Source organism: Helianthus annuus, chromosome 12 (assembly GCF_002127325.2).
Source record: "Helianthus annuus cultivar XRQ/B chromosome 12, HanXRQr2.0-SUNRISE, whole genome shotgun sequence".
Lineage (NCBI taxonomy): Eukaryota > Viridiplantae > Streptophyta > Magnoliopsida > Asterales > Asteraceae > Helianthus > Helianthus annuus.
This window is the reverse complement of record NC_035444.2, coordinates 24,413,962-24,435,401: the sequence shown is the minus strand read 5'-3', so window position 1 is coordinate 24,435,401 and position 21,440 is coordinate 24,413,962. Positions and strand designations below refer to the sequence as shown.

General features: G+C 34.9%; 2 protein-coding genes across 2 annotated transcripts; both read left to right on the top strand.

Annotated features, from left to right (window-relative positions):
• The first annotated feature begins 724 nt into the window (after positions 1-724).
• LOC110894416 (protein PLANT CADMIUM RESISTANCE 2) lies at positions 725-2,142 on the top strand. The gene is made up of 4 exons (XM_022141649.2): positions 725-987; positions 1,217-1,288; positions 1,393-1,605; positions 1,912-2,142. Exons 1-4 carry the CDS (start codon positions 795-797, stop codon positions 1,986-1,988), a joined length of 555 nt encoding a protein of 184 aa, XP_021997341.1. The 5' UTR covers positions 725-794; the 3' UTR covers positions 1,989-2,142.
• A 17,821-nt stretch (positions 2,143-19,963) lies between these two features.
• LOC110896495 (protein PLANT CADMIUM RESISTANCE 2) lies at positions 19,964-20,906 on the top strand. Its single transcript, XM_022143811.2, has 4 exons — positions 19,964-20,172; positions 20,285-20,356; positions 20,444-20,656; positions 20,733-20,906. The coding sequence occupies exons 1-4, from the start codon at positions 20,025-20,027 to the stop codon at positions 20,813-20,815; spliced, it is 516 nt and encodes a 171-aa protein (XP_021999503.1). The 5' UTR covers positions 19,964-20,024; the 3' UTR covers positions 20,816-20,906.
• Positions 20,907-21,440: the final 534 nt, after the last annotated feature.

Here is a 21,440-nt window from a genome sequence, read left to right as displayed (position 1 = left end):
AAAAATTTTACGTTTTTTCAATTTCGTTACCGCCTATTTATAAAACGTTACCGCTTGGTCGGAATCCTAGATCCGCCACTGCATATACCCCTTATGCTTTGGCTATCAACGCTACCACACTATACATATTAACCATCCCCACATATATACATTATATACGCATACCACAAACGAAAATTCCTCATCATAAATCTAAATAACATAATTCCACAAACACATAATAAGTTTAGTTTAATAATATAACCAAGTAAACGTTGTCAAAAGTGAAATGTATTTATTTTTTGACAGATGTAAGGTTTTGTATGAAACGAATTTAAAAAAAAAAACCAAAAGATTAAAAAATTATGGTTTTTTTAGAATTCGTTTCTTGATGTTTTAATTGGCTAAACCGGGTCAACACTCATATGATGGGGCCCATTAGAAGGTCCCGTCTATACATCAAATATTTATTTATTACAGACTAAATTATAAAGTCTAATAAAAAATCTATAGTTGCATGTGCTATGTGTTTTATCGGAAATCGATCAAATGAGCAAAATAAAATAATAAACTAAATATCAATTTAAATCGAAACAAATCTTTCAAAAAAAAAAAAAAATCGAAACAAACTATTATTTATTTTTTCTTACTCCCACCTTGCCTTAATATATACGTTGGGTTGAAACTTCCAAGTAGATGCATAGAGACTTCACTTGTTTTATTTAAACATTAAATAATGGTTTACTAATTTGGAATCAAATATCTCATTTTTCAGAGTTAAGCTACCACCAAACAACCAAACCCATTCTTTGATCATGTATCCCCAAAAACAACCATCACCACCACCATCAGCTCCTCCACATTTACACAACCAACCACCACCACCTCTGCCGCCGCAGCCTCAGCCTCAGTATGCCAGCGGTATCCCCGCTCACTACGTGGCTCCTCCGGCCTGCAATGCTAACTGGTCGAGCAGCCTTTGTGCCTGCTGCTCCGATGTCCCCAACTGTAAGTCTCACTTTTTCATTAGATTTTGTGACGAGGGGGTCAAGAGGGTCCGTTAGTTTGTTGGATTTTCATACATAAAATATAAAATACAAGTTATTTTGAGTAAAAACATGCTGTAACCAGAGAAAAGAGTGACCCCGACTAAAAAGTTTTGGTTCGGTCACTGTCTTGTCATAGAACTATTTATAAGGTACAAGCAGGTAGATTACAATGTGTTTGTGCATAACAGGTTGCTTAACATGTTGGTGTCCGTGTATCACTTTTGGACAGATAGCTGAGATTGTTGACAAAGGAAATACTTGTAAGTTCATTTCTACCATACAAACTATACATTTGTAAAATTGTTTTTTGATGATATCAAGAAAAACATACTAACTGATATGTGTTAATGTTTAATTAATACAGCTTGTGGAGTGCATGGGTTCCTTTATGGATTAATTGAAGCTCTCACATGTTGTGGATGCATATATTCTTGTACTTATCGGACTAAAATGAGGAGTCAATACGGATTGCGTGAATCTCCTTGTAACGATTGCCTTGTTCATTTTTTCTGTGAACGATGTGCCTTGTGTCAAGAGTATAGGGAGCTCAAGCGTCGCGGATTTGACATATCAATTGGTAAAGACACTTGCGCCTCCAATGCTCCATACATTTAATTAAATAAATATGTCTAACTTCGAAGCGAAATCTGCGAGGATCGTATAAACATATTTACATACCGTTGACATATCTTGTTATGTCTGCCCACACTAGTTTTTACTGTTTTCTATTTATTTAGAGGTAAAGTGTGCCAACATCTCACCATCCTTAGACCCTACTAATATTTTTACGATATGTGTGATTTGCTGGACATGATTGTTGGTATATATATATATACACACATGTATCATGATGAATTTACTTAAATGTTTATGATAATTACAGGGTGGCAAGGTAACATAGAGAGGCAAAATTATGGAGTCCAAATACCGCCAATGGCCCCAGGGGGAATGTACCGTTAAGTAACGACACATCCTGAATGTATTGAGAGTGATATTATATTGTCATAAATTTGTTTGTATTTGGTATTGCCTTTATAGTGTGAATTCTTATCAAATATCAATTTATATGTATGCATGTATATTGTTGCTGAATTACCACAAATTTTAAAATCTAGTTTGACCATGATTCGTGCGATTTACATTTAGAGTTGACTGATGTAACAGAACTAGACTTGGTGGCCATGTGTTAACGGGTCACAGGAGTTATTCAATGATAATGATCTATTAAATACAATTTCTTCAAAGAGCTATGTTTTTGAAGCGTTTTTCAGGAACGTTGCTTCAAAGAGCTATGTTTTGACGCATGCGTTCGTCCACATAGACGTGATCAGCCGGTGTTGATGTGGGTTCATTTACTTTTGATTTTTTTTTATTTGTATTTAGTTTATTTTTATTTACTTTTTAAACAAAATATATAGATTTATATTAACTTAGATTATCACATTAATGGATAATTACATTAGAACTATAAGTTAGATTAATATTTGTAACTTATATAATTAGTGAAACTCATATATTATTGTATTTCTATGGGTTACACCGGTTGATGAGAGGAAAAACCCATATACATGTATAACTCTCATATTATTCAATACAACATACACACATCTCTTCTCTCGTATTGCATAAACCCTATTCACAATTCCAACAAAACTGGTATTAGAGCCACACGCTCCCGTGAAACAATCTCGCAAGAATAATACACCAAATATTCAGGGGGTGTTTGGGAGTGCTTATAAAACTCCTTATTGACTTTTTGAAAAAGTTAGTGTGGAGTGACTTTTTGGAAAAGTCAATTTTCCCCTCATATACACCCTCATTGCCAAACATTATTTTAGAACTTATAACTTTTCAAAAAGCCAATAAGTTGTTTCAAAAAGCTTAGCCAAACATGCCCTCAATCTTATCAAAATGACAACATCGGGAAAAATTCAAACTCGAATTCCAAAACTTCAAGGGCAAAATTACTACCATTGGCACATACAAATGCAAGTTCTCTTCAATCACAAGACTTATGCGCCATTGTTGAAGATGGTTACCGTGAAATTGCACAAGATGCAATAGATTCTATTCGAAACGAACACCGTGAAAACATAAAGAAAGATCTAAAGACACGGCACATACTGTTCCAATTCGTCAGTGAGATCATCTTCGATAGTTTTGCCACAACAAAATCTGCAAAAGAAGCATGGACAACATTACAGAATTCATATTGCGGAGAGAGTAGGGTAAGAACTGTAAATTACAAACACTGCGTTATGAATTCGATGCATTAAAGACGACAAAAACAAAAAAACAATAGAAGAAGTCTTTAACCGCACAACAGTTATAGTAAATCAATTACGCATGAATGAAAAATTAATAACTGATCAAAGAATACTAGAATTTTTTTTTAAGAAGTTTCACATGACGATTCGAATAAGTGGTGGTCGCTGTTGAGGAATCCAAAGACTTAGAATCAATTTCGTTTGAAAAATTACTTGGCATATTGTAGTCTCATGGATTAAGATTGAGACAATACGATACAACACAGATGTATGATCAAAGCTTTTCAAACCCAAGAATCAAATCCTGAAACTTGGAAAGATAAGAAAACTTTTGAAATACAAACTCTACAAGAGGAAGAGGACGTGGATGTGGAAGATTTAATTCCTAGATAAGATGTTATTATTGTCAAAGAATCGGACATGCAACACGATTCTGTCAAAAGAAGTTAGAGGACGAAAAGAAAGGCACAATCTTGATGCACGAGGATGATACACCACAGACAAATGATGATACCATGTTTACGATTCTAAACATGGAAGATGTGGTGCCCAAAGAATGTTGGTATCTTGATAGCGAATGCAGTAATTATATGACTGGAAATAGGAGCATGTTTATAAATTTGGATGAATCCAACAAAAGAGAAGTTCAAATGGGAGATGACAAAAAATTGGAAGTGTTAAGGACAGGAGAAGTAAATATCATGATCAACAATTGCGATAAGAAGATCCCTAATCTGTTTTATGTAAAAGGGCTGAAACACAATCTCTTAAATGTTGGATAGTTAACTTAAAAGGGTTATGAAGTAACTTTCAAGAACAATGATTGCACAATAAAGGATCCAAGTGGTAAATTCTTTGCAAATGTAAAAATCACAGGAAACAAAATGTATCCTCTTGAGTCTAATCGTGATATCAATTATGCATTCCATACCACTTCGTAGTTTGTGCACTACCAGAAATAATCAAATCTAATAATATTTATGAAGGGTGTTTTTATGGTAAATTCCTTTCCTATGGAAGTAACATGGAAAGCAAGGTATCCATTGAATTAGTGCATTCAGATATTTGTGGACCTATGCGAACGCCATCACTTGGAAACTATAGGTATTTCATTACCTTTATAGATGATTTCACTCTAGGTATACTTTCTAAAGGAGAAGTCAAGTGCATTTAGTTATTTTAAGTTGTCCAAAGCTTTACCCGAGAAACAAAGTGAACATCAAATAAAATGCATACGTACCGATAGAGGGAGAGAATATTATGGGAAAGTATTTCAAGATTTCCTCAATCTGAATGGCATACATCACCAACTAACCACAAGCTACACACCCTAACAGAATGGGGTGGCAGAAAGAAAGAATAGAACGTAAATGGAACTTGCAAGAAGTATGCTTAAGAGTAAAGGCCTATCGCACATTTATTGGGCAGAAGTAGTCGTTTGTTTAACTTATGTCTTGAATTGAACCACCACCAAAAGTGTACCAGACATTACACCAGAAGAAGCATGGAGTGGGGTTAAACATAGTGTGGATTATCTTAGAGTTCTCGGATGTTTAGCTTATGTACAAATCCCCGCTCAAAAACATGGTAAACTTGATGATAAAATTGAGAGGGCAATGATAGTTGGCTATAGTGAACACAACAAGGCTTACAAGCTATCATTATTATTCCAATACAATGTTAGAAATTAAATTTACACGTTTAAATTTACATGTATTCATAAATATTGAAAATTTACACATGTGTAAGTTTTCTCGTTTACACATGTGTAAAAAATTAATAAGAGTGATTTTGAGATGAGAAATGAATTATCTGATGTTGTAAATTTTTTTTTTGATGTTGTATTTTAATTACATTGATGTTTGTATTAAAAAAAATTGGTTTTGATTGGTTTTCTCATTCGTTCTCACGGTTCTCGCAATATTTAGCGTTCTCAAGATAACCCTCCCTTATATATATGCATATATATATATATATATATATATATATATATATATATATATATACAGGGGTCGGTTAACGTACAAGATTCGTTAACGTACGATGTGTACGAGATGAAATTACGCACGTTATAAAACTCAAAAACCTAACCACACATGTTGATAAACCATAATCACACATGAACATAATCACGCATGTATAAAATCAGAAATCATGCGAAATCCTAATCACGCATGTTATAAAACTAATTAGGCATGTTATAATTTCATCTCGTACGTATTGTACGTTAAGGGATACTGTATTTTACACTATCACTATATATGTATATGATATTTCACAAGTGAGGTAAGATCAAATAAAAAGTTGATTTTGCATAAGTAGGATGAGAAAGAAACTTAACATTTTATTTTTCAAATCAATGGCTAAGATGAAATGTAGGAAAAAATAGTAGTGTAAAGTTATCTTTAGAAAATCTTATTTATTAACTTTCTCTCTCCACATACAATGGTATCTTTGGAAACCATATTGCTATATAAAATATGACAACTAAAAACCCATAAAACTGTGTTGTATTTTTAAGTTGTATAACATTTTTTTGTGCTGTATTTTTGTATATTAATTTTTTTGTGCTGGATTTGTTACTAAATTTTTTTCTGCTTGATTTTTTTGTGCTATATTTTTTATATTAGATTTTTTGTGATATAATTTTTTGTACTGTAATTTTTGTGCTAGATTTTTTGTGCTGGATTTTTTTTTTTTTTTGTATTTTTGAGAAACAAAAAGGGTGTCACATGTCATCTTTACACTCCTACTTATAAGGACCAAAAGGTTTTAATATCAAAATATCATTCCTTCCTACTTATAAGGGGTGTCACATGTTATTATCACAATTCTTCTAGGCTACTTAGGCAAAACCAATTTTTTAATGGATCATGTGACTTATGTCTCTATTTTGATTAGTAATGTTGCAACCGTTTCGTCGATCGTTTGTACACCCTTTTACAGTAGTGTCATGGATCCCAGGATACAAAGACATGGACCTCCAGCTAGAATTGGCATAGTCATTATGAAATAATTCAATAAATGATTCTTTTAGGTTAAAAGTTGTCTTTTCCTAATTTCTCAATTCACTTTGTCAGGATGCTTTGTTAGTTTATATAATACAATAGGATGTGAACCAGAATGTTTGTTACAGATACTTGGACTATAAGTTGTTAGATTATTGTATTATATTTCGAATTAGACTATGGATAATTGTTACATGCTATTTGTAAGTTTCTATAGACCTATCACATAATATGCTTTTTTTTTTGTTTTTGTTGTTAAAATATGGACACGATTCACACGTAACCATTGAATATTGATGATGGTGAAAGGGATGAATATTGCTTGGAAGACAACGACCTACAAAGTGAACCTCAAATTATTAGAAACTTAGGTTGGTGAGAAAATAAGACATGTAGAAGAAAAATTGAAGAATTTTGTCCTTTAGAACGTAGGGTATGGTGGGACGTGGGTTGGGGGCATGGTGCGACACGTGGAGTATGGGGCACCCAAGACCAAAAGTCAATTTCAAAGGGGTATGGTGGGGCAAGGCTAGGGTGGTGTGGAAAAAAAAGCCAATTTCAAAGGGCTAGCGCTCTTGGCCAACGAGGTTCCGCCATGTCATATTCGTAGCCCCGCCCAACGCCCGGGCTGAAATCCCCGCCCAAAGGGCCACGCTGAAACCCAAGCCCACCCGAGGTGATGACGTGTGCGTTTGTACCCAACCCCCGCCCCATACCCGTAGTCTTAGTTTTACCATTTAACCTTTTATTTGAGAACATTGTTTTATTGGTTTAGAGAAGAATGATTATGATTTTAGAATTTGAATTAGAATTTGAATCACTTTTCATGTTATAATTCTAAATTTCAATATTTATCTTCTTAGTTATGTTGTCATTTTTGGTTAGAACATCAAGTAAGATTTACTTTCTAACTATGTTGTCATACTCATTACATGTTCTTAGACAATGAAATACAATCATCTAGAATCATTTAATTTATCGAGCTAAAAAGTCAAGCTTGAGCTAGGTTCGTAAAAAGTCTAAGCCAGCTAGAGCTCAATCGAGCCGGCACACTAATATTTTTTTATAAATTTTTTACACATATTTGATAATATAAAACAAAAAAAAAAAAAAAAACTTAACAAATACATATGTATTGTTTTTATATTTTCTAATAAATTAAAGACCGAAAGGCATATTAAAGATATTATATGTACTTTTTTATTTGAATTGCTATTTTTTGTCACCAATGAGATTTGAATTCTTACCACATGGAAAGGCAAAGCATTATTTTAAACCTTGATACCAATAGGCCAAAGACTCTTTGGTAAGAAAAATATTATATGTACTATTTTTGTTTTACTTTTTAATATTTTATATGTTATTAGTGCTACTTCCCGTGAAATAAATAATACATCGTGAAATGAAAAATAAATACTTAATGCGTCTACCTTGAACAACTCTTTCTTAAACAACTCTTTGATTCTGTATATACATCAAAAACTTGATTTTTCTTTTTTTTTTTTAACAACCAACTTAACTTTATTCAAAACAAACCAACACAGGCTGCAGCAAGACACTTGATATTAGATTTTTAGTTTTCTTAGTTTCGACACATTTCAATATATGACAGTTATAACAAGTAACACATATGCTTAGAAGCTTGAAAAAAATAATGCGGTATAACCGTATAAGCCAGCTTAATTAACAAGTGAATGGATGTTAGACCGTCTTTAGTGGGCGTGTTTTTTTTTTTCAAAAAAAAGCCCCCAAACACGCCTGAAAACACCATGCCCTCACCCCCTGAGCGTGATTTGGCGTTATTTTGCAAAAAAAAAAAAAAAAAAAAAAAAAAAAAAAAAAAAAAAACCAAAACGTGTTTTGAATCACGCCAAAATGGCAAAATTTTGGCCAATCACATACATCCCTCTTTTTCTTGGTCAATCCCCTTTTTTGGTTAGTTTTTTTTATTTAATTTTTTACACCCCTTTTTAACATAATACCCACATCCACAGTACACTCATTTTAGAAAAACGTCCAATAATGCCGTTTGCTGACTGGACTGCCACATGGCGGAAAACGTCCAAGGGTGGGGATATTATTCACCCTTACCACTACGCATGATATTTAAAGATGAAAAAACCAAAATAGTTTTTTTCTGCCGGTCCACCACGAATAAGCTTTTAACTCCAGTAAGTGTTAGCAAATCAGCAAATCAATTGTTAAGTTTAAACAACCGTGTTTAAAACCTGTATCACAAAAATATTCTAGTATTTATAAAATTTGTTTGTAAATATTTCACATATTTGTCATATATAAAATGAAAAATCACATGCAAACACTGAGTTTTTCCCCAAATAGGTGTTGGTGGAAAACTTATTTACCAAAATAGGTGATTTAAAAAATATTTACCAAAATGGGTATTTAAAAAAAAATCTCACTCCTAATTTCCTTACATAAAAATATAATTACATAATGATTTATAAGAATAAGAATAATGTATATACTTATTTAATGGTGCAGCCGTAAACTATTTTTATGTTTATTAACTGTTTATTGTTTTTATTTCATTCATTTCAATTCAAATCTAAATTTTTTAAAGTATCAGTTATAATTGTTACGAATTTCATTCTTTTTCTTGTCACTCTAATTCATTTTATTAGTTTTTTTTCCATATTATAATTTCCTCGTATTTTAAGTTCATTATATTTCTTGTCATTCTAACTTATTTTTAAGAAATATTTTATTAACATTGTAATAAACATAAAAATAATTGAAGAGAGTAGTAAAAACTGATTTGTTAATGGTTTTGATGTATTTGTTTATATAAAAACGATTAGCAGAAAATATATACCCTTATTGGCTTAATAAAAAGGTTATCTGGTTAAATGTTTCTTAAAAGATGGCGATTATATGATTTTCTAACTTTATAATTATATAACATTTTATGCTAAATACATTAACAAAGTGTGTTAAACTAATTATATATATATATGGAACCCATTAAGTCTAACCAACTCTCAAATCAATATCCACCATTGAATTTGGCTGAGATTAAATCTCAGCCACTTAAACTCATAAAAATAACCTCTGTAATGGCAAAAAAGCTTGATTCTGCAGCTAGCTCAGATGCCCGTGAGCAAAAATCATCAAAATCATCTGGAGAACACAAACGGCAAAAAAGTCATCTTATTTTAGGTTTGATAAAACCATGAACACGATCTCAGATATCTGGTTTTCAGGTGCCATGTCGGGGAAAAGGTCAACATAGGCAAAGCGGCCCGACACAACGACACACTACCTGCTATGCCATCATTTTAGATCGATAACCATATATTAGAATCTCATATCGAGTTTTTTTTCTAAAGTTGGTAATGTAAAATCAACATGGTCAAAGTTCAAAATTCCCCAACAGGCTGCCTGCTATTTCATTTTACTAATAACTAAGAGGTTCTTATATATTTTACTAATAACTAAGAAGTTCTTATATTGAATTTTTCTAAAGTTGGTAAACGTAGGGTGCAAACGAGTCAAGCCGAGCTCGACCATGCTCGAGCTCGATTAACTTATGAGGGCTCACGGGAACTGAAACAACACCTATGAAAGAATAAAATGTAATAAAATAATTAGGAAAAAACTTTGAAAAAAACTTCATATAAAATCTACAATCCATTTTTTTTAACATTACTACAATTTTTCTTTAACTATTATTAAGTAAACATATTATATAAATAGTAGTGCTTTTATCCAATATAATCTAGACTCTAGAGTGAGAAAACCTAACTTTTTTAAAAAAACACTCATTTTAGTAAATACTTTTTACATAACCTATTTTGGTAAATAAGTTTTTCAACTACACCTATATGGGAGAAAACTCTGCAAACACTTAGACCATGTGTAATGGTTAAACAAAATAATGCCCTCACCATGGGGCATTATTCGACACATGGCAATCCAGTCAGCATAGGGCGTTATTGCAAAAGTGGCGTAGTGGAAATAATGCCTGATAATGCCCCTTCCAATCATTAAACAAAAAAAAAATTATTTTCTCATTGGCCAGTCAAACCTAGTCAAACCTTCCACAATCCATTTTAGGCGTTTTATATATAACGCCAAACCATTTTTTTTTTTAAAAATAATGCCCTATAATGCCTTATGTAATGGGGGAGGGGGCGTTTTTTTTTTCAAAAATAATGCCCTATAATACCCCACTACGGATGGTCTTATATGCAAAAGGAATAAGGTTCGCATTTATTTTGTTGGAAACAATTGGCTCGGTTTTTTCAACATTTGAACAAAATAAAATTATGATCTCATTTTTTGTATTTAGCCGAAAGACTTCAATGCTCGGTTCACACATAAAAGAAATCAAGTCTCCCATAAAGTCTCCGGTTTCCCGTCTAATCAGAATCTTAAACTCTGATCCCACCTAAAGGGATATTTTTGGAGTATTGGATACGCTAAAACCAAGGGACGGGTTCCTAAATTAACTAAATAAATTTAAATAATTTACCATTCATTCTCTCACGTCATAAAACGCTTCACGAACCCGATATGAAAATAAATAGTTTTTGAATTGGTTAACACCACTCGTTTATTAAACAAGTTAACACGACTGATCCCACCCAAAGGGATATTTTTGGAGTATTGGATACGGAAAAACCAATGGACGGGTTCCAAAAATAACTAAATAAATTTACCATTCATTCTCACACGTCGTAAAATACTACACGAACCTGATATGAAACAAATAGTTTTTGGATTGATTAACACGACTCATTTATTAAACATCTATTTAATAAACAAGTTAGACTAAACAAGATCCGTTGAATAAATGAGTTATCTTGGTAACAAGTTTAAGGATTATTTTTAAAAAAATTCCTATTTAGATTTTAGAAATGAAAAGTGCTCAAATTTAAACTTATATAGTATAATAATTTTTTAATTTTCTTTTATTTCTAACTAGTTCTTGACCCGTCGCGCGTTGCGGCGGCGTAAAAAATTAAAGTAACTCGAATTTATACCGTCTAATATTTGACCCGACTCGTTTCCGAACAAATGTTTTTATGTGTTGGAAGTCTTATAATCGTTCTTGTATATATATATGTATGTCGATGTTAGAATTTGGATGCCCTAGCACAACGTACATCGCTATCGTCGAGCATAATATTATGCACATCAGTGACATCACCCTCGCCCGTCGAGCACACTATATCATATCTCTCTTTATATGTTGGAAAACGTACACAACAATCCTATTCTACAAAGGTCGACCTAGAGGGGCCATAGTAATACAATGAACTGGCAGTTTCCTGCCCGACTACGGAAATGTTTATGTTAAAAAAAATATATTAACATTATAAATTCTATTTTCCTAGACACACAACTGCTTAATAAAGTAAACAATTAAAACTTTGTTAAAGTAACTCTAATACTACATGTATAAAATATAATTTAACTATAAGTGCAAGCAAATTAAATTATACATTATACAATTTTTATGTACTTGTTACATTTTAGAAGTGGAGAAATTAAAGATGCAGGAAAACTAAAAACTATCGATTTCCCGAACACCATATCGGAACCGTTGAGGGTATGGGGGGAAAAATCAATTATTGTTGAAGCAAAATCCCTTGACATTCTCAATAATATTACGGAAATCACGGAGAATCTTTCGAAATTTCTCTATGGGCTCCGGTATATTGGTGGATTAAGGGTTCTCCTAACATTCACCCATAAGAAACACTGTGATGCGTTTTTAGCCCACTACAAAGTAAAAGAGTCTAAATGGTTTTCATCAATACAGCAGTGGGAGGGAGTGGAAGCATGTATGGATAGGATTGCTTGGTTACGCATTGACGGGGTCCCTATTCATGCATGGAATCATGATGTCTTTAATGCAATTGCTAGCACCTTTGGTGCTGTCATCTCACCCTCTATGGCTGGTGTAAACGACTGCAATCTTGCTTATGATTATGTTGGCATACTTGTTAATTCTGGCAAAATGGTTGAAGGGGAAATGAGTATCACCTGGAATGGAAATGAATATAGTGTATGGATTACAGAGGTTATGAGGGATTGGATTCCCGACTTCATGGTAGGGGGTACAGACGGTCCAAAAAAACAGGGTACAAAGACGTCGGTGGTGGCCGGAGTGGACACCAGAACCCATGTTGATAAGACAGGAAGGTCCGTTGAAGTTGTAACGTCTGATGTAATGAGCGACATCCCGGTGGAAAACGAAAAGTCTAACAGGGGAAACGATACGTGCATGGGGGTGGATTCCCAAGAAACGGCGCCATCTTCTTCCATAAAAAATCCTTCGTATTCTGTTCCAGACATTGAAATGCCTTGTCAGACCATTTTTAATGCCTTTACACCGGGTGGGTCCCAACCTCCTACTACCCATAATAAACCAAAAAGAAATGGTTCCGGGTCTCGCGTGCACAAGCCCATCTCTTCATCATCTGGGCCTAATATTAGCCCAAGGCAGCCTGCAAACAAAAGAGCCAGATGCGAGTCCATTTCTGCACATGCTCCTTTCTCCTTTCCACTCCCACCTTATCCTGACTACCTTCGTGCAAATGTCATTAATTCCCCTATCCCATCTGATATGAATCATCAGGCTCCGTCTCACATCGTTGCCGACTGTCACACGACACCAGTTCCGCAACCAAGCAACACTCAAGATCCGGTGAACAATATGTCTCTGGGCCAAGACAATTACATCGAACCTGTGATGGATACTGTTTCAGATCCAGTTTCGTCGCATGATTTAGGTGACGCGTCTAGAACTCCGGTAGAGACAAGGGCCACCATAGAAATAGGCAAAGCGATTGGGCTGCAAGTTGATAATTTCATGAATTTGGTGGAAGAAATGGTCAGGGGTGAAGGAGTAAACATCGGTAATCAATGAATTACCTCACAATTAACATAAGGGGTGTGGGCAATGCCCAGAAAGCAGCATGGATCAAAAGCATAAAAAAAGAGCAGGGTATTTGTTTCATTGCGATGCAGGAAACTATGTATGCAGATGGGTCAAGGATCAATTTTAAAAAATTTTGGGGAAATTATCCGTTGGATACTGATTGGGTAAATTCGGAAGGAAGATCGGGTGGCTTGGCATGCTTATGGGATCCCACTATATTCACCAGGTCAAACACTTTCAAGCACAGGAATTACTTGTTGATTTGTGGTACAATCAGGGGCATCAGTGATCAGCTACACATCATGAATGTTTATGCGCCACAGTCTGCTTCTTCAAAAAGGGCCCTATGGTCTCACATTATAGATCTAAAGGCTTCTCAAGGAGGTATTTGGATTATTTTGGGTGACTTTAACCAGGTAAGATCAGCCGAGGAGAAAAGAAACTGCATCTTTGACCCTGTCTCTGCCGCGGACTTTAACTCGTTCATCTACGAAGCGAATCTCGCTGAGTACCTCATGAATGGGTCAAAATTCACCAGATGGCTAGATGGAGGGAACAAGATGAGCAAACTAGATCGTATGCTAGTTTGTGATAAATTTTGGGGATTATGGCCAACCGCTTCTCTTAGGACTCTACCGAGGAATCTCTCGGATCACTGCCCGCTGGTCCTCATCACCACGTCTAATGATTTTGGTTCGATACCTTTCAAATTTTTCAACGCTTGGCTTTCCAAACCAGGTCTCGACACGGCTGTACGTTCCGCGGTGAGTACTTTCAGTTTATATGGTCCTCCTGATGTCGTACTCGCAGAGAAACTCAGATGCATCAAGAAGGCTGTTAAGGAGTGGAATAAAAAGACCAAAAAGGAGGAGAATGCAAGTCTCTCCACTTCGGCGGAGGTAATTAAAAAACTCGATCTTTTATGTGAAATTAGAGACCTTTCTGAAGTTGAAAAATCAGAGTATATGGAGCATAAGAATATTATAAATTTGATCAACGATGGTCGGGTCAACGAACTTCAGCAAAAATCACGGGTCAGGTGGGCAATAGAAGGGGATGAAAATTCAGCTTTCTTTCACGGTTACATCAATAGTAGGATATCGAGAAGTAGGCTAAATGGCTTATTTATTAATGGGGATTGGTGTACTGATCCTACATTAATCAAGGAAGAAATCCGGAAATTCTTTGAAAACAAATTCGTTGAACCCAATCCGTCAAGGCCAGCATTCACATGTCATCACATCAAGAAGCTCACCAACATGCAAAGTATGTCTCTTATCTCACCCTTCTCTTTTAACGAAGTAAAAAACGCCGTTTGGGATTGTGGTGGTGACAAGGCACCGGGGCCAGATGGATTTAACTTCACATTTTTAAAGCATTACTGGGACTTATTGGGGGACGACTTCCACAACATCTTGATTCGGTTTCACAACTCGGGTATTATATCAAAAGGTTGCAGCTCCTCATTTATTACACTAATTCCAAAGATAAACGATCCTGAGAATCTCAATGATTTTCGGCCGATTAATCTCATTGGTTGTATCAGTAAGGTCATCTCGAAGGTATTAGCAAACCGCCTCAAAATGGTTATAGCTTCGGTCATTTCGGAAGAACAATCGGCCTACCTATCTGACAGGAATATCCTTGATGGGCCACTCATTACAAATGAAATTATATCGTGGATAAAAAAATCAAAAAAACGGGCTTTCCTATTCAAGATTGATTTTGAAAAGGCCTTTGACACAATTAGTTGGAGTTTCATCAAGTCGGTCTTTATGCAAATGAATTTTCCCGACAAATGGATACAGTGGATTCATGGCATTCTAGTTTCGTCTCGGTCCTCGGTTCTTGTTAACGGCTCTCCAACCGAGGAATTTCAATGCTTCAGAGGCGTCAGACAGGGTGATCCACTCTCACCCTTCATTTTCATTTTAGCAATGGAGGCTCTCTCAAGTTTCATGATAAGTGCAACTTCCGCGGGAATTATAAAAGGGATCTCTCTTCCGAACAATGGACCCAAGGTGTCACATCTTATCTTCGCGGACGATGTCATGCTTTTGGGCGCATGGGAGGAAGACAATTTTGTTAACATCAGGAGATTCATGAGATGCTTCTTCCTAGTATCCGGGCTGAAAATCAACTTCCACAAGTCTTGTCTCTATGGAGTGGGTACTGCATCTAGTGAATGCGACTACATGGCAAGTCGGCTAGGATGTAATTCGGGATCCATTCCTTTCATGTACCTTGGCCTCAAGGTTGGAGGTAATATGAATAAATTCAATAACTGGTCACCGGTTATCGAAACCTTTGAAGCACGACTCTCACTTTGGAAAGCAAGTACTCTATCAATCGGGGGTAGAACTACACTTATTAAGTCGGTCCTGGATTCGTTGCCTTTATATTATTTCTCTCTTTACCAAGCTCCCATGGCGGTGCTGAATAAATTAGAGAAAATAAGAAGGGATTTTTTGTGGGGCGATACGCTGGCAAGAAAAAGGATGCACTGGGTACGTTGGGATCGGGTTACACAACCGATAAAAAGTGGGGGGCTTGGCTTGGATTCCTTATATAATATGAACTGTGGCTTATTGTCTAAATGGGCTTGGAGGTATAAAACGGAGTCCAACAGGCTTTGGAGATCGGTTATTATGAGTCTTCATTTCAATCGAAAGCAAGGAAATTTTCTGCCCTCAAAAAAAGGTCTTTCTGGAGTCTGGAACAATATCACCAAGAGAGAGGAGGCCCTAAAAAACAAGGACATCCACCTCAATCTTCTTTTCAGATGCAAAATAGGTAATGGATCTGATACTCAGTTCTGGACAGATGTATGGGCTGTGGATATACCATTGAAAGTCCGTTTCCCATTGCTCTATTCGCTGGAAAAACACAAAGGATGCTGCGTTCGGGACCGGTTGCAAAAAGTGCCTGGAGAAAATACAAATAGAATCACATGGGGCTGGCTTCGCTATCCGTCGTCATTACAGGAACTTGCAGAACTCGAAGCACTCACTAACATTGTTATGCAGTCTTCGTTATCTGAATCAAAAGATGTATGGAGTTGGGCATCGGATCCGACAGGGGCATTCTCGGTTAAGTCTGTTAAAAAACTACTCAACAATTCATACAATCAACCTATGGTCAACAACTTCGAGTGGAATAGTTGGGTTCCACGCAAAGTAAATATTTTTGGGTGGAGGACGGCTATCGATCGACTACCTACTCGGGCGGCCCTAGCTAGAAGAAATATCAGTATGGCATCTACATGTTGTCCATTATGCGGCGAAGGTGAAGAAACAATTCAGCATTTACTCACGGAATGCATGGTTAGTTCGGTAACATGGCAGATGGTGTCCGGCTGGATCGGGATACCTCCCATTTACGCTTTTACTACCGAAGACCTGTTTCGGGTGCACAAAAACCTTTCGGGTCCACCGAAAATGAAGAAATTGGTCCAGGCTATTATTATTATCTCATGCTGGAATATCTGGAAACTTCGTAACAATGTCATCTTTTCCGGTAATCGGGTGGATGTATCAAGACTCCTAGCGGAAATAAAATCAACAAGCTTCCTTTGGGTGAGAAACAGAGCCAAAATGCAATCTTTAGAATGGTCGGATTGGTGCAGTTTTAATGTCTTGTAAATTTCTTCTCATGTATTGTTTTGTCTAGCTTCTTGCTAGCTTTTTTCGTTTAATGAAATCAGCCGTTCAAAAAAAAAAAAATTAATAAAGGAAGTCACACTATTTTATAATCTCACAATAAACTTCCATTCTCTGTATGACGTTAAAGGCTAGTCATGAGCAAAATCTTTTAATAATTGAAAATTGGTTTAAAATACGTACAACATGATTAGATATATTGTATAAGTAACTTATTATAATTTTTCAGACACAAAACCTGCAAACCTAACCCATCTATTTCTCTACACCCCTTTAAACCTCAGGTCGAATCACTCAACCTAGATCTAAACTCTCTTTATTTGAAACCCCCATTCAACAATGAGCCATATCCAGTGTCATCAGTGCTCACCATATCCTCCTTTATCGCCGATTGAAGACATCACCACCACACCCGATTATCTCCGGAAGCGGCGGTGTTGTGTCATCGAACTTGGGATATCCAGATCTACAACCGATCTGTTAACGGGTGAAGTTTTAGAGCTCCGATCAAATTTCCGGTGAGGCACAACCAAGCAATCCTTCATTATGCATGTTATAGACTCGTGTAGATCGGAAATAGTTAAGGTTAAACTCGGCGCGCATTTCCGGTGAGCCGGCTTCCGGCATGTGGTTAAGGTGGTGGTCACAATGAAGATGCACAGAGAAGGTGATGATGTTAGCGGTGGTCTTGGGTGCTCAGACGACAGTAGGAGAGAAGCGAGAGTGAAAGCTGTAACGGTCGCTTGTACACGGACGACTTTTACCATTCCATCGCAACTGTATTGATTTGAAGATGTACAGTCTTACTCTAGAAGAATGAAGGGTAGTTCTGTAATTTTAGACAAAAGGTAGAATTGTAATGTGTGTCGGTGGCACTGTAGCCACTGACCTTTCATTTTAAGATTATACTAGGATTTTGACCCGCCGCACGTTGCGGCGGCGTCAAAAGTTAAAGTAACTCGTATTTATACTGTATATTTGACCCAACTCTTTACTTAAAAAATTACATCGCCATCGAATAAAAACGTAGTATGTTTGACCGACTTGCTTTCAAATACAGTTTACGAACGTACACAAAATAAGTAGAACATAGATAAAAAAAAGTATAATAATCTGTCTACGTTGCGGTGTAAAGTCGTAAAAGTCATTTAAACCAAAGGAGGTGTCAAGTTATTAAGTAGAAAAAGGTTAAGAAGGTCAAAGTTGTCAATTACTGAAAGTTAGAAGTGAATGTACAACTTACTTAAAGATAAGGGTTAATAGTGTTTGATGTCAAAAAATTAAAGGTGTAAAGTGAAAAAACTTGAAAGTATAATGGCGTTAAAGAAATGATAAAGTCAAAACCTTGAAAAACATTATAGAACCTGACAATCCCTTTAAAATGAAATATATCATACAATGTAATGTAGAGGGAAACTGACAATAAGATAAGAGACAAAAGCAAAAAGAAGTGAAACATGAAGGGCCAAAGTGAAAATAAGCAAAGGACATAGTAACATAAAAAATGTAGAGAAAAACTAACAATGAGATAATAGACCAAAGTAAAAAAGAAGTGAAACATGAAGGGCCAAAGTGAAAATAAGCAAAGGACATAATATAGAAAATGCACCGACATTTCTTTTTAATATATATAATAATAAATATATAAATAGTAATATTAATTAAACAATATTTCTCATACAATTTTATTTTGTTAGTTCTAAATAATGATTCTCTGATCATTTTAATCCAGCTCCTCTACTTAAACTATATCTCTCTATGTATATAAACACACACATATATATAACCAAATTAAATCGAATCAAAATAGAAAAAATCCGTACACTCAAATCACATTAAAAAAAATTGGCCCTGCAACGTTGGGAATCAATTCTAGTTTACAATAATTGTTCTCACTTGTATTGAAAATCTTTTTGTGTGTGTATACACACGTTATTTTTATAATTTAATTACGTGGAATATTTTTGGCCATGTTGGAATATGCATTTAATAGATTAATGGTACAGCTAAGTGAACTAACCATTCCACGATGGGTCGATCTATTTATTCAATGAATAAATTACGATCCATCAGTTTTGTAATACATTTAAGTCTTGCGCATCCTTTTTTTTTTATTTAAGCTAATACATTATTTTACCTCATTAACAAACTTGTGTGTCACATTCCTTCAACTAATCTTCTTTGAATGTTCCAACCTTCATTTCAATATATAATTTTAAAGCAATTTGTCATTACATATTTATTAAATTTATGTCCATTGATGATGTCTCCCTCTTCAAGAAATTTACTTAATTTTAAATGTATAATATGGATGATGTTTGGACCCTCAAATTGATGGGTTGATGACAATTCGAAAATAAGCTCAAATTTACTTTATCTTTGGCACACACTAGATAATTTATGTGAAAAATACTATGTGATAAGAAATCATTATGTTTAAGTTACCTAAGACATACTAGTATAATTTATCATCATCACTACAAAAAAGATGATATATCTTTTTTTCATGTAAACACGTAAAAGCTATGATATATAATAATGAAGTCGATCAAAATAATAAGTACAAATAAATACTTTACACTCATAAGTCTATGTAAACAATAAAAAACTACATATACATATTTTAAACTTTACACTCATAAGCCTATGTAAACAATAAAAAACTACATATACATATTTTTAGAAAAAATGCCATTCCAATAGAAACTTCATAACAGTATAACACCATATTCAAAACCTAACAACCCATAAAAACTTCAAATACACCATCATACATGAACTGTGAATATAAAACACATCACATGATAATCAACATAAACACCGTCATAGCCTTTTCATCCAAAAAGAAAAAAAAAAAATACAACAAAAACCCACAGATAATACAATGAAGCATCCTAACATTTACACGCAGGAATATCTTTATAACTCATTTTCTATTCTAATACACTTGACAGCAATTACCTAAGCCGACCTTTTAAAATTTGGAAAATCAACAAATTGATAAGTTAATAACTTTAAATATATCTTTTCCTTGCTGTTTCGGGCGTTCACATGTAACTGTCGAGTGTTGTCAATATATTTAAAACTACGAAGCACTCTTCTGAAACTATGTCCATCTAAACAACTCTATTTTAGTACTATTTGTTCCAATCACCATGTTCCCACAAAAGTCTCCACCACCACCAGCCACACCACCAGGATACGGCCAACCCCCGCTGCAGCGATATGCCTCCGATATTTCATCACCGAGGATAACCTCTTGGTCGAGTGGACTATGCGACTGTTGCCGTGACATCCCCACTTGTAAGTCATTCAAGCTATACAATCTTCTTGTAAACTTAAAACAAACATGTTTTTATTTTTATTTTTATTTTTCTATCCGCTAGTAGTGTATAACTGATCTAAACACGTACAGGCTGCTTAACATTTTGGTGCCCTTGCATTATTTTCGGACAAATTGCCGAGATTGTAGACAAGGGAAATACTTGTAAGTAGTCTAATTAATTAATAACATGTTTGATTTGGGCTGATTTGAGATGTAGGTTAATAAATTGATTTGTGTAATATAACATAGCTTGTGGTACACATGGAGCCATATATACAATCATCAATCTCTTAACCGGTTGTGGTTGCCTTTATTCATGTGGTAATCGGACCAAAATGAGGCGACAATACGGTTTGCCTGAAGAACCTACCAATGACTGCTGCGTCCATTTCTGTTGCGAGTCATGCGCCTTGTGTCAAGAGTATCGTGAGCTCCAACACCGCGGATTTGACATGTCAATTGGTAATGATCATCTCTTTCTCATGACTAATATCATGAGAATTATTATAAATTTGATGATTCTAAAATTTACGTATAGGATGGCAAGGAAATATGGATAGGATGGTGCCTAACAATGGAGTGCAAATTCCACCCATGGCTCATGGGGGAATGAATCGTTAACAATTATGTTTTATTTTCAACAATGAATGTAAATTTCAATATGATTACATTATGGTTTGTTTTGTTTTATTATTATGATTTCATATTTGCATGTGTGGACCCCGTTGGTTTTTTTATTAACAAGATGGCCCATTGACCACTCGACGACTTCACTTCGATGGACTTTTGAAAATGACTTCTGCTTGAGAGTCAACTGTAATAACTCCGATCAAAACAATCCACATGACAAGATTAATTAAAAAATGTATTGGAACACAGCCGCCAAGGTTGAATCACAAGTCAAATTAGCCATATTTATATCATATATGCAAGAAATAGTTCCTGGCAATACATCAGATTCGACGGTAATCATCATTTTTTATCTCTTTGTTTTTAGGTTTTAGTTTAAAATTAGATTTAGTTGATACTCAACAATCAAGATTCGTGTTTAGTTTGAAATCAAACCTAAAAAAACTAAGAATTCAACATTAAAATATTGTTGTTTGGTTTTCATCTCTCTTAGAATTTTTTAGGTTTGCTTTTATTCTTCATTAAGGTTTAAATCAATGTTTTAAAAACCAGTTTTTAAGTCATACCAAGTTGGGCTCTAAAATGGTTTAATCGGTTGAATCAGGTTGTATCGGGC